At 52.5% G+C, this 23,378-nt stretch overlaps 1 protein-coding gene across 2 annotated transcripts; it reads right to left on the bottom strand.

The window, feature by feature from the left end:
* Window positions 1-1,977: 1,977 nt before the first annotated feature.
* Window positions 1,978-22,869, bottom strand: BMF (Bcl2 modifying factor). Of its 2 annotated transcripts, XM_036274726.1 has the most exons (5): window positions 22,826-22,869; window positions 22,389-22,515; window positions 19,961-20,913; window positions 18,332-18,492; window positions 1,978-5,935 (listed from the first exon to the last, which is right to left on the bottom strand). In XM_036274726.1, the coding sequence occupies exons 3-5, from the start codon at window positions 20,247-20,249 to the stop codon at window positions 5,834-5,836; spliced, it is 552 nt and encodes a 183-aa protein (XP_036130619.1). In that variant the 5' UTR covers window positions 20,250-20,913; window positions 22,389-22,515; window positions 22,826-22,869; the 3' UTR covers window positions 1,978-5,833. The 2 variants fall into 2 exon arrangements, with proteins under 2 accessions (XP_036130619.1, XP_036130609.1); XM_036274716.1 differs by lacking the exons at window positions 22,389-22,515; window positions 22,826-22,869 and having other exon boundaries at window positions 19,961-21,885.
* Window positions 22,870-23,378: the final 509 nt, after the last annotated feature.

Genomic DNA, 23,378 nt, shown 5'->3' on the forward strand with positions numbered 1-23,378 from the left:
AGGGAGTCAGGGAGGGAGGGAGAGAAAGAGAGAGAAACATCGATGTGAGGGAGACACATCAATTGGTTGCCTTCCACACGACCCTGACCGGGGCCAGGGATTGAACCTGCAGTCCAGGTATGTGCCCTTGACCAGGAATGGAACACATGACCCTTCAGTCCATGGGCCCGACCATCTAACCACTGAGCTAAACCAGCCAGGGATCAGCTAGTATTTATTTATTTGTTTGTTTGTTTTTTAAAAGAGGAGGTAGCGTGGGGGTGGAGGCAGGGCCTTTTATTATCATTGATTTTTAGAGAAAGGAAGAGAGTGAGAGAAACATCAATTTGTTGTTCCCCTTATTCATGCATTCACTGGTTGATTCTTATAAACGCCCTGACCAGGAGTCCAATTCACAACACCGTGGCATATTGGGATGACGCTCTCACCAACTGAGCTATCCAGCCAGGGCCCCGCTAACATTTATTGACAACTTAATATGTACCGAGCACTATTCTAACCACCTTACACATATTCACATATTTAATGCTCACAACATCCTTAGGTAGATCGACTCTACTGTCATCTCATTTTGCAGATGAGAAAACTAAGGCACAGAAAGGCTATGTGACCTGCCCAATGCCATTCAGCCAGTGAGCAGCAGAGCCTGGGTTCAAACCTGGGCAGCTGAGCCTTTAACTTCTCACTGGACCTCCTGGGGAGGGATGAGAGAGAGAGAGAGAGAGAAGGAGGGGCAGGTGGGACAGGGGTGAGCTCTCAGGTTTCTAGTCTGGGCGACTGAGCGCAGCCTTGCCCAAAGCAGGAGCAGATGACTTGAAAGAAAGACAGTACATCACCAATCACCTACTAATTCCCTGTGTAGCTCATAGGAGCTGCTAATGGGCTCAACTACAACCCAGCACGTGAAATGTAGAATAACATCCGGACGTGGCACCAGGCCGCACTTCTACCACACTCCAGTAAAAATAAACCTCTCTGTCCAAATATAGAGTGGTTAGAAGTGCCATGTTTTACAGGAGAAGAGGCAGTTATTTGGCATTAAAAATAGACAAGTTCTGGCTTCCCTGCAGATCTGGGCAAGAGCACTGCAATTTCCAAGTGGAAACCCAGATGGACGGGGTAGGCCCCCCTCAATCTGACTCAGCTCTTTAAAAAGTCCAACAGAAAACTGCATCCCCTTTCTGGGCCTCAGTTTACTCATCCATAAAAGGAAGAGGTTAGACAGGACGGTTCAGTGGCACTTCCAGCTCTCACTGTCTGTGAGGGGAGGAGCTGGAGTCCAGGGCTGGTCACCAGAGAGCCGGCTGCTTCCTAAATCATCGGCCCGGCACTGGTGAGGCGGGCTGGCCCTTTGGCGTTCAGCTTACTGCTGACAGGACCAGGGGTGGTTTTCCCCAAGGATTTTCAGAACTCTGTCAAGAGCTTTAAATTACTCTCTTGAGTCAGACACATTGTTAACCCACGAAGAAATGCAAGCCAGGAAGTCCCCCTACAACTAGCTTACCTCCGGAGATGATACCTTGATAAAAGAACACCGAAGCCCAGCCTGACAGGGGTGGGGGTGTGGGCAGGTCTTTGCACACATTCCCTCTAGTCCTGCAGGGCAGGCACAGCTGTTACGGTACACAGGGGAGAACTGACAGCGCAGAGAGGTTACATAACTTGCCTAAGATCATTCAGCTGATGGAGGCTGGAACTGGATCCCACTCCAGGTCTGGATCCAAAGCCTATGTCTTTCCACCTCATGGGGCCTCTGCTGTGCTGCTTACTGTGTGGTCAGAAGGCTCCTCTCCAGTCCGAGACGGGAAGGGGGAGTCCTGACAGGCCGGGAGCCTTGGGGGTAACTCAGGAGGGCAGCTGAAACACGTCAGGAGTTGCAAAGTCCCTCACGGGGCCCGTTGCATTTGTACCACACCTTGAAACAGATCGGCTTTGCTTTAAATGGTTTTATTAAAAACTGTACCAATTGATGGGGGACACACACACACATACACGCACACACGCACACAGATGCACACACATCTGAAGAACAGAAAGTCAAATACTCTGTACAGGTTAAAAAACAATAGATCCCCCTTCCCCTCCCTCTTTCCCTGTCTCTCTCCCAGAGGCAGAGTGCCTAGAACCCAGGGCAACTAATCTGGGATGAACAAAATGCTACATTCTCACTGGGTCTCCCCTGGCAGCCCTGTGGACCCAGGGAGAGGGTGGCCCGCTGGGCAATGCACACAGAGCAGGGGAGGCGCTGGCCACTTGTGCAGAGGAAGGGTGTGTGGACCCGGGAGCCTGCTCAGGCTCTGAGCACCTTCAGCTGCCAGGCTGGTGCGTCTCTGGAAGGGCTGGGCTTTCTCTGCCTCTCCCTCCAGGCTCCAAGTCCTCACCAGACCTGAGGTGCCTGTCCACTGCCCAGTGTCTCCAGGAGGCTTCACAGGCTGATAGGTTCACCCCTCCTTGGACAGTCTGGCCAGGGTGGCCTGCCACCAAGGGTCTCCGCCTACATACAGAGGGGCCCTAAGCATACTCCAGCCTGGGCTGCAGCACCAAGTCACAGAAGCCCTGAGAGCAGTGGCAATTTAAGTATTCCTGCTTCTGCTGCTCTCTTCTCCCCACCCCTAAGACAAGTCCCCCCCAAAGGACAAGCTTTCATGTACTCTTTGCTGACTAGGACAGTCAAGTGGCTCCCTCCCCAGCCTCCGTCCCAGATTTCAGACAGATGGAGGCCCTAGATGGACCGTCCCAATCAACCCCCGCCCTGCCATGACCAGCCAGGAGCCAGCCGTGGACAGGGCTTGGCCTCCGGGGACAGTGAGACAAGTCAGCTGGGCCCCTCTGAGCACTTTGAACATGCCTGCTGCATGAGCTCTGGAAACAGACCTACTCCCCTCGGGGGGTTGGGGAGGTCACTGGGAGGTGATCTTTTTCCGCCTCAGACTGAGCAGCAAAAGGCCAAGGGGACAGCTCTCCAGCAGCCCAGACTTCGAGGCAGGCAAAGGCAGGGAGGCCAGGCCCAGTCCCCCAGCCAGCCGAGGAAGTCAGATGTCTGGCCTGGGGGGTCCACTCCACTCCTCAGTTCTGTACACAGGCTTCCAGAAACCCCTGCCCTGGGGTTCTGAATTGGAAGAGCTGTTCTGACCCTGAATAGCAGGGCATTTCTACAGTGAGGAGGGAGGTTTCCAGTCCCTCTCCCACCCCCAACCGGCAGCAAACCACAAAAGCTCCACAAGTCTTCAGTTGGTTACAGGTCAGGACCCAGGTCAGACTCTCCCTCCCTCTCAATCTGACTCTCCACCCCCTTACTGGAGACAGCCAAGCCTCTGGGGGTGAGGGGTGGAAAGAGGGGGCCCAGGGGGAGGGATGTGTCTCCTGAGGCTGGATTTGAGGAATGTTCAGACCAATTCAACAGGCAGAGGGGGAAGGGGCTGGGTCTAGATCACTCGGCCAATTAAAGCCAGCCAGCAGGAGGAACCTCTCTCCTGGGCTCTTCCAGAGATACCTCCTGGGTTTCCTGGGGGAGGGGAGAGGAGGGAGGTTTTACATTTTGCCCTGGCTTGCTTAAGATAGTGAGTTCTTGGCTTCACAGAAGGTGGAGACGGTGCAGTCAGACCATCTTCCACCTGGCCCCAGGCTCCATGTTCAGATAGGCTTGTCAAACTCTGGGCTCAGATCTTAGGACAGGCCCTCCTGGGCCTGGCAGGGTCCCTCAAGTGGATGGCTTTGCCTCAGCACCGAAGTCTGGACCATTTATTTGCTCTCTCACTCAGCCAAGGTGGGAAGTCTGCCAAGAGGGGTTCAAAAATGGTTGGTAGGAATAGTCCTGGTTGTCTTGTGTGTTCCACTTAAGCATATACCAGCAGCCTGCCTGTCACAGCCTTGGTCCGGGAGAGGGGAAAACATCACATGTCCTCTGCACATCACAAACGGCGTGGAGACACGCAGGGAAGGCTGCATTTCACGGTGGTCAGCGTCTTCCAGAGCCAGCCCACCTGCCTGTTCTCTGGGTTCCTTCTGGTGAGTAAGAACCCATCTTCTTAGCAGACAAACCATGGTACACACCCTGAGAAGATAATTCTGGCCAAGAAGAGGTAATACCTACCTCCAGAACATCTAAGTAGAACAAAACAAAGGCTTTTGCACAGTTTGAGGTCCTTCTCCTCAGGGCCACTAGGAGCCCGTATGGCACCTTCATGCAAATTAGAAAAGGCACCAGTTCTTCTGGGCAGAGAGCCCTACACTGGGACCTACAACTTAGTGGGAGAGCACAGGCTGGGCTTCAGCCTCTATCATCTCCCTCTGCGGGTGCCCGTGTGCAGTGAACAGCCTGCCCACAGGGCTTCCTTCAACAGGACCGAAGACCCCTCCTTGCGGACCTGGAGGAGCTTGGGCTTGTTCAGATCCGAGTCTTCAGTTTCCTTGGGTAGCCCCGGGGTCTTCTCTGCCCAGGAAAGCCATCTTTTCTTTGGGCCTTGCTTTCCTGTTTAGCACCAATGTTATCGTTTCCTGCATATGCAAAAATTATCATTTAATTTCTAGGTGTCTATTCACAGGTTCTGTTCACCAGATTCGCTCTGTTGAGATTCCGTGTCTGCTGTCAGAGCGGGCAGGCTGGCTGCTTTAAATTCTCTCCATTAGCGCCACAGCAGGGAGGAGGGCAGTTCAGAGGCAGCTGTGACCCTGCTGAGTTCCAGAGCAAGCCCTTCTGGCCCAGCTGGAAGCTGAAGGAAGACAGGAAATGTGGACCCAGCTTTGATGGTTCTGCACTCGAATCTGTTGTCTGTTGCTCTAAAAGACACATTCAGTTGATGAAGTCACTGTGCTGGCTTCTTCCTGTGTCTTAGTAGGTGTGAAAAGGGAATGGGGATGAGGAGGAGGAGGTATGTTGTTTCTAAGGAAACCAAGGGGCCTGGGTCCCTCTAGGGAGGACTCTTACGGGTGGGACGGCCACATCTCCCAGTCCCACTGCAATCCTGCCCCTTCCTGCCCTCGAGTTCTGTGATGGGGTGGAATGCAGTCCGCTGCTGGGTCTTTGGAAAGGAGAACTGACAAAGGCACAGGCTGCTGGAGACAGCACGCTGATTGGCTATGGCTCATCCGTGGCTGACACCCAGCCAATTCCAGGAAGCCAGAGGTGGCAGTGGTTCTGTACCTCAGGACCCATCCTGGGGCCTCCAAGTGGGACCAAGTCAGATCTGAGGCCTGTACAGAAGTTTGGTTCATTTTTGCGGCATGTTTGAGGGGTCCTTGGAGAAACCCAACCCTCCCTGAGGTCTCCTGGAGATGACAGGGGCTGGGCGAGAATCCCTGAGCCCATGGGGCGGGCACTGGCTGGGCCAAATGCAAACCCAGATACAGGCTGACCGGCCTAGTGAAGTTGCCATGCTCAGTTGGAAAGCCCCGGCCAAGGCCCTGGTGGGTTGGAGCAGGGTGACTGTCCGGGTCTTGGCCAATCCACGGTGGAAGGCTGGCAGGTTTGGCGGAACCAGGAGTGTAATCCAGTCTCCTGTTGCTTAACTGAGTTCCTGTGGGTCAACTCCAGTCCACACACCAGAGAACATCACTACCTGGGCATCTTCGACAACTGCGAACTGAAGAACCTGCTTGTCAGAGCCCCGGGGAGGACCCGCCATCAGAGACACGTCAGCCTCTACTTCAACAGTGTTTGACAAAGGACCTCATTCCTGGTCAAGGCCCTGAACAGGGAGAAAGGTCCCACTTGGGTATGTCTTATGTACACACAGAGATAGATTTTTAAGATAAAAACAACTTCACAAGACACAGTGTCAGTCCTCGCCGACGTCCTTCGCGTGGTGCCCCGTCCGCGGCGGGCAGCCCAGCCTCACCTGGGACCTGCCCCGTTCCTGTTCTCATCTCCGTTCAGGGCGAGGTTGTGCAGGAAGAGGAGGACCTGCCACCAGACGCGATTTCGGTTCTGCTGGTGCTGAAAGGGGAAAAAAACAAAATCAGCGTGACTCCCAAACACAGCCTTAGATGACTCCTTATCATTTCCAATAAAAGTTTAGATCAACATGTCTGGGGCGGCGCTTTAATCCTATCAGCACAGCGAACGGGGTGGGGACAGGAGAAGTGGCGATGAGGGGGAGATAGTTGAGTTCTCCAAAAACAATTGCAGTTTTAACATTAAAAAGAAAAGACCAGGCTTTTTATGCACTGTGCACAAGAGGATTAAACTTTTTCCCCTGCTTGCAGGATTTTCCAGAGTTTAGCCAAGTGCTGCTTTTAATCAGATTGGCTCCTGAGCCCCTCAAACCTCAGCTGCACGAACAACAAACTTTCTTCAGAAAGAAAGAAGTGCCCCCCTTTCTCCCCCCATTCCAAAGTAACACAGAGAACAAGGGGGAAAAGGGGGGAGCCTCCATCTGCAAGTGATTTGACACTGTGAAGGTCAAAGGGTTAATCTTCAATTTAAACCACACTGCTGAGGCAGCAAAAATCTGATTTCATCCAGTGCAAACACGCACACAGACAGACATACACACACACACTTGTGTGCCTGCCCTCTCTCCCTTCCCAGCATCTCCAGCTCAGCACTGCCCTTTTTATAGCTGCTCTTGACAGTAAGCCATAAATAACCCCTCTTGGAGCGCTTTCCTACTGACTGGAGCCAATTAAATGTTAAGCAAGAACATACTTGAAAACAAAACAAAAACAAAGAATGCACACTACTCTCTGGAGGTTATCCCAGGTCCTACTGTCAGGCAGGGAAACTGGGGGCAAAGGTCAGGGGTCAGTGGCTCACAGGATTGTGGCTGGTGCCCCACCCACACAGGTACCATTTCCTTGGGGCCAGAAGAGGCCATGAGGGGACTGAGGGGTGCTGGAAGAGGCCGTCTTTGTTCTCCCCTTGTCTACCAGGGCAGGAGGACTGGGCTGGGGCCCTCTCCACAGGGTTCTCAGTGGACAGGGGAATAAAAACCGAGAGTGCAGAAAGAAACCAGTGCAGGCTGGACTCGGACTGCTGCCGTGCCCCAGGCAGCAAGCACATTTATCTCAGGGTTGGGGGAGCTGGAGCCCTCTCGGGCTGTCATTAACCACAGCCCTGGCTACCACCAGGAGACTCCTAGTCAGAGAGGAACAGGGTAGGGTAAGTCAGTGGCAGAACTGGAAAGTGAGTCCAGGTCTCCTGGACTCCCCGAGCTTCGCGGGTACACCTGTCCCAGGACAAGCAGGCTGCTGGGTTCCCTTTCATTCTGCCTTAGGCCATGAAGAGAAGATAGGTGAGGTATCGCTCAGGCTGACCTCAGAGCCCTGCCAACCCAGGAGAACAGAATGCCCCATGCCTGTGGCAAGAGTATTCTTCATGCCCCTGAGAGAGACTGGAAAACAACTCAGAAAGGTGGAGGCAGAGCTACCGCTGGGAGGGGCAGCGAAACCAGGCTGTGCCACGGGAGGCCTGGCAGAGCGCGGCCTGCGGAGACTGATGGCTTCCTCGTGTTTTGTAAACAAAGATGAGTAAAAAGAGGAAACACACCCGGCTTAACAAAATCTGGTTACAGTAAAGCAGCGTGAAAACGGACTCAGCTGCAAACCTGAAGACTCAGGCCTGCAGCAGCTGGGCAGAGCACCCTGCCCTTCGCCTCCCCAGCTGCTGCCCAGGACAGGTGCAAAGGTCACGGGGTGGAACAGGAGGAGATTCCAGGAAAAGACTGGTCCCTGGAGAGGCCAGTCTGCTGGAATTCCCAGTCTCCTCAGGTGCCTGTTTGAAAAGGCTAAGTAACAGTAACAGTCATGATTGTAACAATAACAGTAACACTGAGCGTGCAAGGCTCTGTTCTGAGTGTTTTTATGTCTCTTCCTCTCAGAGTGTAGTCCATGGACCAGCAGCTTCAGCATCATCTGAGAGATTATTAGAATTTAGATCTAGTACGTCAGAATGTGATCCTGTGACTTTGAGACACATTGTAGTATGAGAAGCACTGCTTTATATACATTAAACTCCTTTGGTCCTCTCAACAAGCCGATGAGGCAGGCATATATGACCATCCCCATTTCACAGATGAGATCACTGAGAGAGTTAGGTAACTGGCCCACATAGCTAGTAAGTGTCAGGGGCTGGACTGAATCCAGACTACCTGACCCTACAGTAATGTCCTTACCCATTATCACTGTGCTCCCATATATACATTTCTTTATACTAAGTCTGACCCTCGATTCTCCCCTTCTCTAAATCATCTCAAAACAGCACAATAGCGAGGGAAGGGAGATCACAATTCTATGATTTGGGGCCTGGTCCAATCCCATGTCTGTATGCCTCAGTTTCTCCCAAATTCCCCTAATAAAAGCCACCTGCTGCCTGGGTAACTTCCTGAGCCTTCAGGTCTCTGGGAATAAGACGAGGCAGCCCTCACTCCCATCCCGGGGGCTCCTGGGGGACCCCGACTAGCTGTGGGCCAGAGAGTACCATCAGACAGGAAGGCTGAGATCTTGCTGGGAAAAAGGCCTGGGCACAGAGGGGCACGCAGGTCCACCCAGGAAGGTCCTGGTTCTGTGCCTCTGCCTGTAACAGACGTCAAGGCAAGGAAGGCTCTGGGCCACGAACCAGGCCCTGGCTGTGGGCTGCGGTCTTTCACCGGCCTGTGAGTCCTCGCTTTCCTTACAAATGAAATGCAGGTGCCCAAACCCAACTGTCACGGAATCCACTGAGGTGCTGCTGTACGCAGAGTCCGGGTCCCACCCAGACCAACTGGGTCAGAATCTCCAGGAAAGGGGCCCAGGAATCTGCATATTAGACAAGCTTCTTGGGTGATATCTTTTTTTTAAAATCAGAAGTAACATTTATTACATGCTTTAGTCATCAAAGTAATACATGTTAAGTGTAGAAAATTGGAAAATACAAGAAATTGCAGAGGAGAAAAACTCATTCACGCTCCTATAGCCTAGAAGAAAACACGTCATGGTTTGCTGTTCTCCTCACCCTCTTTCAACCTCTTCCCACCAGTGGAATGACTCGGCCAAGTCAGAGAAAATCCTGCCCAGGTGGTCCCACGGCAGCCAGGCCACAGACGGGCATCTGGAAACCACTGAGGTGCTTTCCAACCCTCAGGTTTGGGGATTCGGAGTTTGTCATCCACAATTACCTTCCAGATTACATCTCAGAGCTCCAACAACTGAATCCAGTCGGGCTGGTGAGGGTCCGGGGGCCCGGAGAGTGGGCTGCCTCGTACGGAGTATGCTGGCGGCTGCAGCAGCTGTGAGACCAGCAGGAGCACCGGGAACTCGCCTCCGGCCCCACTCGCCCTCCCTCTGGGCATGAGCAGATGCCACACACACGCCTCTTGGCCTTCTCCTGCCACAGGGCAGCCCCACAAGGCCCTCCACTGAAAGGAAACCCAGCTGCTTCGTACCAAGAGAATCAAAGAATGCCCTGATTTTGAGGAGCAACAATAAATATGTATTTTTTAAATTAAACAAAAGGGCCTGTCTAGAAAGAAAAAGGACTTGCAGGGAGGCCAGGGAGAGAAACAGGGAGGAGGAAGGAAATGAACATTCGCCCAACAGGATGAAGCACACAAAGACACCACAACGCCAGAGAGCGATCCTTCCAGGGGAGGGTGTGGAGGAGAAGGGGAGAAGGAAGAGGGAACCAGGAAAGATTGCGCTTGGCCTCTGGCTCTCAGTACTTGGCACAGCCACAGCACAAAATCTCAGATCAATGAGTGCAAACCCCAGAGCAGGGCCCAGCTCCACAGACTGGGCCTGAGCACCCCTCGCAGTATGGGAACCTGCAGAGGGGGCGCTCCCAGAATGCAGCCACGGTGCCCTGAGCGCTAAGGGGCTGGGCTACAGGGCAAGGGAAGCTGGTGGCAGTTTAAGCTTACACCAGAAGCACTCAAACACAGAGTCTAGAGGGCAGGACCAAGGCATGGAGGGAAAGAATAGTGAATTCCCAAGGGAAGAGGCTCAAACACGGTGGATAAAAATACTCTCTTTAGTTAAGAGAGCAGAGCCAGCCCGGTCAGTGTGGCTCAGTGGTTGAGCATCAACCCACACACCAAGAGGTCGCTGGTTCGATTCCCAGTCAGGGCACATGCTCAAGGTGTGGGCCCACCCCCAGTGGGGGGCATGGAGGAGGCGGCCAATAGATGTTCGCTCTCACCTATGTTACTATCTCTTTCTCCATCTCCTTTCCTCTCTCTCTAAACTCAATAAAGAAAAAAAATTTTTTTTAAATATAAAAAGAGAGAGCAGAGCCAGGCGTCAGAGACCTGGAGTTTTGCTTTGACTCAGTCCTATTTTCTTGCTGGGGTCAGGGGATGAAGGTGGTCTTCTGACGAGTATGCCAGTCACCCCCACTGTGTGCAAGGCACTGTGACTGAATGGGCATTTATCCTGTATAACAGGGAACAGGTAAGGACACACAGTAGGTACTCAACAAGTACACACTGGATCGACTACAGAAAAGTGAGCCTTGTAATATAACTCACTTGTCTGAGGCCAGGAACAACTGATGTCTGGCCAGGTCTGTAGATGTACTTGATGTGATAGTATCAGCCTCCCGCCTGGGGAAAGGCCCAACTAGTAAAAAGGCTTTTCCTAAGAGCTTGCTGTGGTGTCTGACATGGTTGGATTATACAAATCAAACTCTGTTTCATCCCCTGTGGCCTCTGCCCTAAGCACAAAGAGTGTTCCCTGCCCTCCCCAGATAAGAATCTCCCTCTGCCTCTCCCCTTCGGATCCAATTCACACCCTGAAATGGGGGGGAGGGGGGGGAGCAGTGTTCCAGATGCTCCAGCAAGAGGTAATTCACCCTGAAGAACTAGAGGAAAGAGCAAGGCTACGCCATGGCCCTACTTTTAAAAAACCCTGCAAATTTACCAAACAGACAGCAATGTATTGTATCTCATACTTAGAACAGAGTACTTTCTTATCTTCCTGCTTGCTCCTCACAAAGATCTGGGAAGAGGGGCAGGTGTTATCACTGTTTCACAGACAGGGAAGCAAAAGCTCAGAAAAGTTACCCCCAACAAATTAACTGAGATAGGGGGTTATTTAGACCCCTGACTTCTGACTCCAGAGCTTTGTTCTTTCACTAAAATAGTGCAGCGTGTTTCTTCACATCGTGGAAATAGTATTAACTTTTCAAAGCGAATCGCAACTGAACTGCTCCCCTAGTATGTTTAAAGACATTATTTCCAGATCATTAACTATTTAGCAAGGATGCTGTGGACCAGAAAAAGTAAACCTTTCAGAGGCAGAGCTAACTGAAGATCAAACAGAAATAAAGCTAAAACTGGTCTGAAATTATAACTGCAGATCGTGCTCTGAAACCACGCTCAGTTTCTTTAAAATGCAGAATCACATATACTCTGCTTTATGGGGAGACACACATCCTACAAAGTAACATTTCCCCCTTCCTCCAGCAAACTCTAAATCCACCCCGATGGGCCAAGGAAAGAGCCCTGCCGTTGAGAAACAGGAACAGAGATAAGGGAGACTTCAGGACAATTCCACTTGAAAGAAGTTGGGAAGCTACTTTTGTTCAATTCAGCTTTTATCAAGCACCCAACTGCGCTAAGAGTTATGGAGGACACAGAGACGAGCAATGCAAACTTTGTCAATTGTTTTACAATCTGAAGTGGAGAAAAGCAAGAACACAAACCGCGACAGGAGGCAGAGCAGACTGAAGGCAGCAGTGGGTGCTGCACGGTGTCCCTTTCCAGCACGGGCTTGCAGAGGAGCAGGGGTGAGTGGGGGGAGACCATAGTTTCAGGATGGATCAGATCTGTACGGCTCCCAGCTCAGCCATTTTAGTGTAACCTGGGCACTTCTGTGAACTCACTTTCCTGTAAGATGGGAATAATGGGGTCTAGAAGTACAAGGTGGCTGTGGTGATCAAATGAGAACCTATGTAAAGCAGGGGCCTGGTAGCTGCACCGAGCAAGCTCACCTCTCCGGACCTGGGCCCATTTCACTTTGCTGGGTTCTTCCCTCCACATGCTCCGCTCGGAGTGCCTGTCCAGGAGCACTGTGTTCTGAACAGACTCATCATATCCTGGGGAAATCTCTGCCTTCTCACTCTGAAATAGGCCGGGGCAGCCAGAGGCAGCTGGACTCAGATTTCCAGGCTGCCAAGCTGAGCCAGGGATTCTGAACCCCCTGGGGCAGCCCCTTGAGTCCAGCGGGCCCACTGTCCCAGAATGCTTCTGGCCCAGCCACCCAAGGAACAAACAATGGAATGGCAAAATGGAAAAGGTAAAAGTCTCTCTGCTGCCCTGGCTGGTGTGGCTCAGTTGGTCCGTGTCATCCTATGCACAGAAAGTTTCCCAGTTCAATTTCCAGTCAGGGCACCTGTTCAGGTTGCAGGCTCCATCCCCTGTAGGGGGCGTGAAGGAGGCAGCTGATCAATGTTTCACTCTCACATTGATGTTTCTCTCTCCCCCCCCTTCCTCTCTCTCTAAAAATCAATAAAAAATCTTTAAAAAAAAAAATTCCTCCTTGCCAAGAGCTTTCTCAGCTCAGCCAGCAGTGCTAACAGGAAGTTGAAGCAACAGGCCACCACCATGGCAAAAGGGCAAGCTGGGGCCAGCTGGTTCTCAAAGGCAGGAGGGCTTCCTCTAATGCAGCCAGAGGCCACTGCCTTCAGCCACGGCGGGGTAGGGATGAGGGACAGGCTGTGTTCCACCCAGGTCCCTGGTGTCCTGCTTTGTACCTCCATGGCCTGGGGGTAGGAACTGCTGAGGCCCTTGTCTAGCTCCCCAGAGACTGCTCTGTGCTTCACTTTCCCTCAAGCTGAGAGCAGCTCCATCAATCAGGCAACCTCTTAAGAGCACCAGAGGAACCTTGGTGTGTGTGCCCTGGTCAAAGGCGAGGGAGAGAGGGCACTGAGGAGGGGGCAGGTCTGTTGCTGGTCTACAAGGCTGCGGAGAAGGGATCCCAAGGTTCTGTCTCCCAACTTGGGGCCTCTGCAACGGGCTGTTCTTGTCCCTACCTGGGACCAGTTCCCTGGACAATACAAGGCAAGCTGAGCATGGAAGATGGCTGACCCTCCTCCTCACCATACACAGTGCCTGTTCTCATTCTGGTCATGGAACATGCCCTCTTGGTTGCCAGATGCGGATCAAAAGGTAAACCATTTTTCTTTTTCTTTTTTAGTGCCTCCACCAACCCCTCCCCTCCTCACTCTCCTCCTACAAGGAAAAAAAAAAAAGCCAACCCCCATCCCCATGGTTTGCCTTGCTTGGTGGGAGGGAATAAACTCTCCCTAACTACAAGGCCCTTCTCCTAGAAGAGAGAGCAGTCAGGTGCAGAGTTGTGTGGGGAACTCCGCCTCTAGTCAGCCACGCTGATGACTCAGAAGCTAAATATAGCGAGCGATATAAACAGAGCCAGCCACAGAGCAAACACAGGGCCCCCAGCCCTTGCCCTGGCTCTCACGCACAGCAGCTTTCCACAGCCCCTCCCTCGCCCCGCTCTTCCAGGCACTGTCCTAGGTGGACCTCCCAATCCTGGGACAGGGACTGGCTCTGCTGGGGCCCTTCTCACTTTAAGGCAAATCTCTGGGGCTCCTGCCAGGGCTGTCCCATCTAAAGCCTGAACAACCTCACTAGCCACAGTCTGAGTTCCAGAAAACCACTCACTAACAAGGAGAGCATCCCAGAGGGTCAGGAAGCAGTCAGGGGCTCCCCGAACAAAGGATCCAGGCTGCTGGCAGAGAAGCTGCTGGTTAATAAACCAAGCGAACACCACCCTGGGTGCAACTGCCCAAAGAACTCCACAAGAATTATAAAGGCAGGTCCCAGTGAAATCCTAAAATCATCTTTTAACACATTTGCAAAAGTGTTGAGCCGTCCATTCCTTAATAGTTATCAACTATCAGCTGTCACATCAACTCTGCAAGGTAAGTATAAGAAACCAATGCTCGGAGAAGATAAAATGATTTGCCTATGAACACAGTACTCAGAAGTGACAGAGGGGATCTGCCTCTAAATCCAGGATTCTTTCTGTAATACTGTAACTAAAGATGGTGTTGCCCAATCGGTGTGGCTTAGTTGTTGAGTGTTGTCCCATGCACCAAGAGGTCAAGGGTTCAATTCCCGATCAGGGCACATGCCTGAGTTGCAGGCTTGATCCCCAGTAGGGGGTGTGTAGGAAGCAGCCAATCAATGTTTCTTTCTCTCCCTCTAAAATCAATTAAAAAACAAACAAACAAAAAATAAAACCCACATAAAGATGGTTTCAACTGAGTGGCTGAAATTTTTCTCAGATTTCATTTCAAGGAAGTCTAATTACTATTCAGGGAATTTCCAAATCTGACTGTTCTGAATGGAGCTACTCCTTGTCCAAGTGAAAAAGTCATTTCCAACATGAAAAATTCCAAGCCTCCTTTAGCTTTACTCAACAGTCTACAGTAGCTCCTTTTTTTTTTTTTTTTTTTTTTTGAGGATTCTTGGCTTCTTAGCATTGTCCAAAAATACCCCCACAAATTTAAAGTTGGTGCCATTGGGACAGGAGAGTTCCTCAAGGGGAGGGGACACCAGTTACTACTGTCCATTTTTAGGTCCATGTGGGAGGAGACCATGACAGGGGGAACAGAAAGAAGCTGGGACTCACCCCTTCTGATCAGAGCAGCCATGAGCTCAGTGAGGAAGCAAACCTGCCTCCTCTTCCCTGTAGGAGCTAGATGGACATGGAAATACCAGGGCACCTTCACAGAGCCTGAGTCAAGGTAAGCCACAGTCCACAGACCACGAGAGGTCACCTGCTACAGCTGGTCAGCTCACAGAAGAGCAAAAAGGGGAACCTTCCACTCCAGACCCAGCCAAAGGAAGGTAGTGTGTGTGACCAGGTTTGGAAAGGCTTTTACCTCTGCTCACTCTGACTCCACTCTCTTGCTGCTTTGGAGACCCACAAAGCACCGTGCTGACGTTGATCTGCCTCCGATTCCTTGCTGGTCCATCCAGAGGAGCCACCTTGAACTGATCACTTGAGTAACCAGGCTAGACCTGCATGCTCTTCGGGAAATATGGCCAGCATAAACTGACACCCAGATAATTTGCAACCTTTTCTTTTTTTTTTCTTTATAATTTCTTTTTCTTTAAAATTTCTTTTTCTTTATTGACTTCAGAGAGTGAGGAAGGGAAAGGGAAAGAGAGATAGAAACATCGATGAGAGAGAACATGGGCCGCCTCCTGCATGCCCCCCACTAGGAATTGGGCCCACAACCTGGTCATGTGCCCTGACCTGGAATCGAACCGGTGACCTCTTGGTGCATAGGTCTATGCTCAGCCACTGAGTCACACCAGCCAGGCTGCAACCTTTTCAATCTGGGATCATGCTAACGTACTTGATTTGCCATAATGACATCCTATAATGTACTACCCATCATCATAACCCCTCCCTCAGCTCCACATCTCCTAGGGAGAAGGTTTCCCCTGATACAGAAAAAGAATAACTGAGGTTTGAACCAGGGACGAAAGTCAAAGCTCACACTCCCTATCCGTCTCAGGGATTACTGGCCACGGTCTGGCTCTGGGACACTATCCCAGATCCAAGAACAAAGAAGATGGCCAGGCCCCTTCAACTTCTTACTACCTCTTGGGTTGTCTTTCGTGGCTCTCTCAACTCAGCATACAGTGATGGGGAATGACCATCATTCTCTGAGGAGAACGTACAAGGCCAAAACCCACAGCTGAACAGTTGGGACACCCACTTCTCTGCACAGGAAGGTAGAGGGGAGCTCAGGGAGCAGAGTGATGGGTAGGGTGGGAAAGGTTGAGGGCTGATCAGGATTACAGAGAGACAGAAGGAAATAAGCATTAAAGACCACCTACTGATGTGCCTGGAAGTTTCACAAGTATTATCTCACTTAACCTTCAATTAAAATTCTACGGTATTAGCTCAAATTTACAGAAGAGGAAATAGGCTTAGCAAGGTCAAATGACTTCCCGGTGGCTAGTAGGTGGCAAAACTAGTATTTAAACCTGGGCTTTCTGACCTTATACTCAAAGCCTAAAGACTTAATCCTAAACCACTTCCTTCCTGGGGCCTCAGTCTCCCTGCCTGTAAAGATGAGGGAAAGAAATAAGGAAAGAAGATAAAGGATAAGAATGTAGGAATGTCAACAGTACTTTTCAGATTATTCACATAATAATCAAGTTCAGAAAAAGACTCACTTCTTAAAACCAGCTGCTAAAAGATCCTATGTGTGCAATTATCCTAGTCTTCCCTGCAGGTCGAGCTCCTGGTGAAGGTCTGTGAGCAGCGTTAGTGGGGAGGAGGGGATGTAAAGCAGGAGGACCCCACAGACAAAAAGCTGGTTCTTTGTAATGGAAACTTTGGGAAAACCAGCTCTGGTCTAGAAAGGCTTCACTGGCCAGCTTCCTGACACTGCCAGACAGAAGTAGGTAGCTGGCAGGTGCAAGAGGGGAACAGAGAACTCCAGAGCCAGTATGAGGGGAGGTGCAGAGCAGGGAAGACTCTTCACAGTTAGCTCTTCTGCGCTGCTCCTCCTCCTACCCGGCCGGGGTGGCTCTGGCTGACAGGACAGCATCCTGGCTGGAGCTGAACCATACCCTCAAAGCAGCAGCCCTGGACTGGGGGCAATGAGGCTGAGCAGCAAAGAGCAGGGTCAGACCTTGGGATAAGGGCTGCCTCCTCCTGTTCAGGACTGTCTGGAAGAAAGGGCCCTGGGCTGTGGTCTACTCTATCCTCTCAGCCAGCTCCCAAGCCTGCAGGAGTTCACAGGATGAGGGAATATTCTGGGAAATACCCAGGTCTGCTGAAAATGAAAAAAAGCTGCCTTCCAAACCGTACTCTAGGTGAGTCTGGGAGACCCGCAGGCACTGCGTTCTCCATCACCTCCAGCACCAGGCCTGAGAGCTGTGAGCTGGACTCAGCCACAGGCCTACAACCAGGGTAGAGTGAATGGGCAGGAAGGAGGCCAAGAGAAAAAAATCAAGAATCAGAGTGAGTCCACACATGCACTGAAGGGAAACTCGAAGCCAAGTTTCCACAGAATAATCAAAGGACAGACCAGAGACTGGAGTTTTGGGCCAGAAGAGAAGGCCAAGTTGCCTTATTATCTAAGCACAGGGCCATCCTCCCTTCCTGACCACTAAGGGGCTGGGAGAGCCTACCACGACCAGTTCTAGACCCAAATTTCCCTCAGAACTCCTTGGCAGAAGGTACTAACCATATCTAACTCTTGATAGCCTATTTTCAGGAGCCCCAGAGTCAATTTCTCTCCCCCCTGGAGCTGGCAATGGTTTGGTCCTAGAGTCAACCTTCCACTACCAACAGCTTTCCTCAGGTCACCTGAAATGACCCATCTAACCTCAGGGTCTTGCCCAATCGTTGTGTTATTTGTTTTCCTGATTTCCAGACAAATACACACACACACACACACACACACACACACACACACACACACACATCCTGTGGGCCAGGGACACTGTCCCAGAAATGGTGAACGTGTTCGCTCCCAGGTGGCAAGCCTCTGCTTCAGCGGTGGTTGTACTAGCACAGATCAGCCTCGGGCTCTTCTCCCTGCCTTGGCAGCCCTCCAGAAAGTCAGCCCAGAGAGGACGGGTTAAGTGCCTGGGGGCCGCCCAGACAAGGCTGCAGAGCCCGTGGCACGAGGGCTCCTTCAGCACGAGCCTGCCAGCCGCCGCCTTTGTTGATGGACTCTGCCACATGCTCGACTGACACGGGATGCCCCGCCCTGGCGGTGCTGGTGCCAGGCTGCCGGCCAAGCACCAGGCCAAGCGCCCGGCCGCCGGTCTGGAGAGACTCTCTGAGGTACGCTCTCCAGAGTCCCAGGCCCCAGTTCCCAGACAGAGACAATGAGGAGCAGCCTCCCCAGCTGGAAAGTGTCAGGTTACAACCAGTTCTACCACTTTCCCCCACTCAGGCCCATCCCTCAAGCCTTGGTTATTAGGTTCCCACTGCACCTCAGCCAGGCACCCCCAACTGTGCAGTTTTGCTGCAGCACCCTAAAAATCTTCCCCTTAGGTCTGTAAGGGACAATCTCCCAACTCTGGCTTCAAGAAGACAGAGTTTGTCAAGCAAGTCTGCAAAAAGCCATCCCATTTTCCAGGCAGGAGGGATGGTAACATCTCCCAACAAATCATTCTCATGGAGCCTGAGTTAGAGTGGGCAGACAACAAACTTGGAGCTCAGAGATGAGGGCAGGCATGTTCATCCAGGAGGGCCCATGCAGTCCTCAAGAATCCCAATAGTCAAGGCCAAAACTCTGGGACCGTATTCTTGAGGTCTGGCAAGACAGAGTTGCAGAGGCAGGCCCCAGCCCCCCAGCCCCAACAGACTCAAAACTCCCGCCACCCCCCACCCCCGCCCCAACCCAAGGCCCCATGCCTACTTGCTGCATATGAAGCCGATGAAATTGGTCTGCGATACACTGAAGCTTTCTGGCAATCTGTATCTCGGCTCGATGTTGCCACTGTCCTCCAGGGGGCTGCTCACCAAGGGGCAAGCCTGCAGGGAAACTGGCAGGGAGAGGGAGCCGGAAGCCAGCATTGCCTGCAAACACAGAGGGCCCACATCTCAGTATTCTCCACAACTGCCCCTTCCTCCCCTCGCCTAACACTCTTGGCAGAGACCTGGGGCTGAGGTCTTACCAGGGCAATCTGCCAAATTTGGACAGCCTAACTTGCTTGCTGCCCAAGCATGTAAAAGTTGATGCTGGAAGAACAGAAGGGTATGGTCACTGCCTTCCCTTCAGTTCCACAGTGACAGGCAGTGCCGTGGCAAAGGTAATATGCATGGATGAACTTGCCAACCTTCTGTCCTTATTTACCAAGCTATGCTTGACCACAATTTATTATGCGTGTGTAGCAGGTTGAAGCTCTTCTCTGGAAAAGCACTGGAGGCAGTTCTCCAGAGTTTCTGGGATGAGCAAAGCAAGGGACAGAGAAGGAGAAAACCAAAATGTCTATTCACTTTTTAGTGCAGAGAGGAAGGCTGGACTCAGGTCCTAAAGCTCTGGGCAATGGTACAAAAACTAGGGAGAGAAAACTCCTCAGACCCACAGAATAGCCAAGTTCCTCTCTGGAGGCAGCCCCAGGCAAGACCTCAAGATCGAGATCTGAGCTCCACACTTACCAGGTGCTGGTAACTGAGCCGCCACTAGGGGCACCCGCCTGCCTCCTCCCTGCTTTCCCTCCACCCGCCAGAACTGCTGTGCCAGAATTACCTTATGGGTCAGCTCCCTCTGGGAATAACTGCAGCGTCTCCCCAATCTGTCTATCAGACCCAGCAAGATAGCCTCTGAACCATTCCCCTCCCTCCACAAGCTATTGTGCTAAAAAGAATAAAACAGACTGAGTGTCTAACCCTGCCTTTTTGCCAGAGGAGAGCATATAGCTCATAAAATAAACCATTTAAGTCCACAAATGAAGGGGTCTTGTCCTATGGAGCCTAGGAAAAAGCCCCTTTGCTGACACTGAGTCTAGGCAATCCCAACCTCTTTTTCTAGTTCCCCTTCCAAGCACAGAAAGTACCAAGTGACAAGTGGGGGCCACCTTCTGCCTTCAGGAATCTCCTGTCCCAGAACCAGCTGGGTTTTTCCCTTCAATGTCAACAGCAAGTCACAGAACCCCCAACCTTCTCCAGAGTAATGTTAGCCACTTTATGAAAGGTACATCACTACCGGGACACAAAAGGCTGGACCACTTTACGGGCCACAGGATGTAAAATCCGAAATTCAGGTATCCTCTCTCCAACCCAATGAGACATGGACCCAAGGATTCCTCCCGAAAGGGACAAAAGAACAGAAATAATGGCAGAGCGATTTGCCCTTCTTAGCACCCAACGAGCACAGGTAAGGAGCAGTGACAAGCAGAAAGGCAGCAGGTGAGAGTTGAGGAAATCAATAGACCCTGCTGCTCAATTTGGGGAAGGAAATAGCAAAGGGCAGGTTAGGGGAGGGAAAGTCCCATCTTTTCCCCCAAGTCTCAATGGGAGGAGTCCTGAGGCTAAGAGCACTCACCATAAAAGAGTCGCTGGGGTTCCTCGGTCACCCCACAAGGCAGCATGACACCCTGGCTCGGGGAGGCTGGACTGAGGGTCTGGGTGGCCTTGTCTTCCTGGCTGATGGGTCGAAGCCCAGGGCCACAGCAGTGGGTGAGAGGGAAGAGCTGCAGACGGCTGAGGGGGCAATCCAGCTGGCTCTGGGCAAACAGGTCAGCAGAGGGCAAGCTCCCAGGCTGGGTCCCCAGCTCATCCTCTGGCTGAAACACATCATCTTCCAGCTCCTCCACACACTGAGGTGGATCCATCTCCCCTGTTGGGCGTAATAAGGCATCCAGGCCAACCCTGGAGAGGGAGTTCTAGGGGGGATTCTCCTCTCCTCTTCCTTCTTCCCTCTTCTCCCTTCTTATCTGCGGGAGTGGGGCCAGGTACTCATGACTGATAACGCTGGTGATAATAGTACTGCCAAGGGTGACACCTGTCCCCAAATGTGGACTGCCTCACTGTTCAGGGACTCTCCACACCTCTTTCCTGAGCTCACCCAGAGCCACCCTCCCCTCAGCCTCTTTTGTGACCCAGCTGGTCATGGTCATGAAGTTCAACTACTATCAACTCTGAGCAATGGCAGGGATATGATCAGCTGCTACAAGCACTCAGGGTACCTGGGGAAATGTCAACAAGACATCTGTGAGTGGCTGTGGGAGGGCAGAAGGGTGCTGTGACTGGCTGTCCACATAGTGCTCACAACACTCTCTCTTTCTCTCTCACTCACTGCCCTGAGGAATAACCAACCACCAAGTCTGAACTGAGCTCCAGGCTCAGCAGTAAAAACAAAAGCCAGCCAGCAATCCTAGGGCAGCCAGGTTCCCTCCAAACCTGCTAAGCCCTGCCCAGCTGCCCATCTACTCTAGTCTCCACCCCCCAGCTTGCTCAACACAACAAACAGGCTCCCTGGTGTGGTAACAGTGTGTCCTGGGAGAGAAAGGGAAGAAAGACCCAAGTTAGTCATTGCAGCTGCCCTCTCGGCACAGTAGCGCTATCTGCCCATCACAGCTTGGCCTAGGGGGTTGGTCCAACATCCAGCAAAATGGCTGACCTCCCCCAACTCAGTCAACTCACTTGTCTCCATGATTTCAAATCTTTCCCCACAACCTACCATTCCAGCCAGTGCTAAACCTTAGATTGGTACAACCTCCCTCAAGGAGGAAGTGAAATTTGGCCCTTTCTCTGTGATCTCACTCACTGCCTAAACTACTCAGGCTGTTGATATGAGTTTCTTGGTAATAAAGAAGTTCCTCTTGCTCCACCTGATGACTCGTGGAAGGCTGACCTTGGAGTCACCTAGCATCTTGAGTTCCTAACCAAGCACCTTACACAAAAACTAGGAACCCCAGAGAGCCCCTGGAGCAGCCAGAAGCAACAACCATCTGAATGGTTAAGGATACAGAGAGAAAATGTTTGTCACTGCCAGATTCAATTAGAGATCCCCTGGGAATTCTGCCTCCCAGTTTCTTGCCTTTGAAGAAGAAGCCAAATGGTCTGTGGGTTGGTAAAGTACTTAAAGAAATCTCAGTTAAATTCAGAAATCCTGGCTTTCTCAAATGTAAGCTGTCTCTCTGAGGTGCTTGCTTTTAACCCTCCCTCCATCCCATCTAGTCCTGAAGCTATGGTCCTAGCTCTGCCCTCTTCCCTGAAGAGTGAGGAGATGCCCACTTAGATGGCAAAACAGGCACCTGGTGTTCTTTGAAAAGTGTTTCCCAACGGAGGGGTGGGAGAACTCCAGCTTATCAGCATCAGGAAACAAAGTTTCCTGCTGAAAAGACCAAAGGCTGTCCTGCCAGTCACCTGGCAGGGGCTCCCCTCCGGCCCTTCAACCTCCTCTCAGCAAGCTGGCAATCCCAACCTAAGAAGGGGCCCTCCAAAGCCAGTCACAAGCAGGACTCGTTGTCTTGTTTCTTCCTTTGAAGCCCGTTACCCCCTCCCCCCCGCCCCATACCCCTCCCAGCAAAGCCCCAAAGTTCAACCCTTGCTTGGACTGGACAGTGGGGGAGGTACAGCCAAGGGTGTGGCTCTGCCAGCCATAGGACCCTTCCTACTCTACAAGAACTGCAGGTGGGAGCCTCCGGAGGGCTGCTGGGCAAGGTCAAGTGTAAACTGGAATACAGTAAAAAGACCCTCTTCTCCCCCTCCCCGGAACTGAAGAGGTGATGTCCAAACTGGCTGGAGGCGCACTTCCTGAGGGCACTGCTAGGGAAGGCTTTATTCCTAGCAAGGGGGACTAAAGCCCGCTGTAGCCATCCCAGCCCCTATGGGCTCTAACAGGGATGCTGAACTTAGGCTCCTCCTCCTAGGAGAAGGCAGTAGACACTCTGAACCTCGACAGGGGCTATAATCTGGGAATGCTCACACACAGACTCACACTCACACTCACACAACACACACCAGACCTGGGTGACTCCAGGAGAGAGTCTCGGCCTCCGAGTCGTGATGCCAGGGCTCCGCGCCAGGGTCCAGCGTGACGAGCACTCGGGGGCTTGGCGCCCAGACTCAATTGGGAAGGAGGGAGAAGCCCAGCTGTTAAGGAGAGGGGCCTTCAGACTCCGCAGGGAGGCAGGACGCCCCACAACTTCCTGCCCTACCCCAAAGTAAGATGCAGGGACCGGGCCGTTCTCTGGCGCCCAGGTCGGCTCAGCAGTGCACCGCAGGTTCCCCTGCCCACCTGGACCCAACTCCTTGGGCTCTCAAATGCTACTACCCCCAAGTTGCCTCGTGGTGCAGCGCACCTAGATGTGGGTTCTGCACCCCGTTTCCGCAGCCCAACGCCCCAGTCCTTCATGGTCACCCCAGATACACGCAGCCCAACCCTTCCCGGGCCCCCACGCACAGCGCGACTCCTCTCCCCACTTCCCCGAGGAGGTGCGATCCAACTCCGCCCGGCCCCCGGCTGCCCCGGCGCTCACCGGGCTGTTGCGGGAGGCGGGAGGCGGGAGGCGGGAGGCGGGAGGCGGGAGGCGGGAGGCGGGAGGCGGGAGGCGGGAGGCGCGAGCAGGGGCGGCAGCGGCAGCGGGCGGGCGCCGGAGGAGGCCACTCCGCACCGCGCGGTATTGTTTCCAAAATACGCCCGCTCCGGGCATCCCGCAAACAGCTGATGAGGCCCCGCCTCCAGCGCGTCACGCCAGCGGCTAGCCAATGAGGAGTGAGCCCCAAGTCCCGGGCTGGTCGGCTGCCAGGGACGGTCAAGAATGTACGAACCTTCCCTTGGAAACATTGCAAGGGGCCGAGTAAAATTTTGACCCGCGCCAGAAACGCAATTGGTGCGTCATCGTCCACGCAGATTCTGTTCCTAACGCAAGCTCGGGAAGCACCGGAGAGTCCCCGAGCCCGTTCGATTAGGAGCGAGCGAGGGGGCGCCAAAGTGACTTTTGTCTTCTTTTTCG

The sequence above is a fragment of the Molossus molossus genome, unplaced genomic scaffold (genome assembly GCF_014108415.1).
Source record: "Molossus molossus isolate mMolMol1 unplaced genomic scaffold, mMolMol1.p scaffold_m16_p_1, whole genome shotgun sequence".
In the NCBI taxonomy this organism is placed as follows: Eukaryota; Metazoa; Chordata; class Mammalia; order Chiroptera; family Molossidae; genus Molossus; species Molossus molossus.

Excerpts from the sequence above, each read along its gene's own strand:
- BMF (XM_036274726.1), bottom strand. The coding sequence starts at position 20,249 with ATGGATCCACCTCAGTGTGTGGAGGAGCTGGAAGATGATGTGTTTCAG. Across the intron at positions 18,493-19,960 it reads ACCCCAGCGACTCTTTTATG|GCAATGCTGGCTTCCGGCTC; the intron begins GTGAGTGCTCTT and ends CTGTGTTTGCAG. Across the intron at positions 5,936-18,331 it reads ATCGGCTTCATATGCAGCAA|CACCAGCAGAACCGAAATCG; the intron begins GTAGGCATGGGG and ends TTCCCCTTTCAG.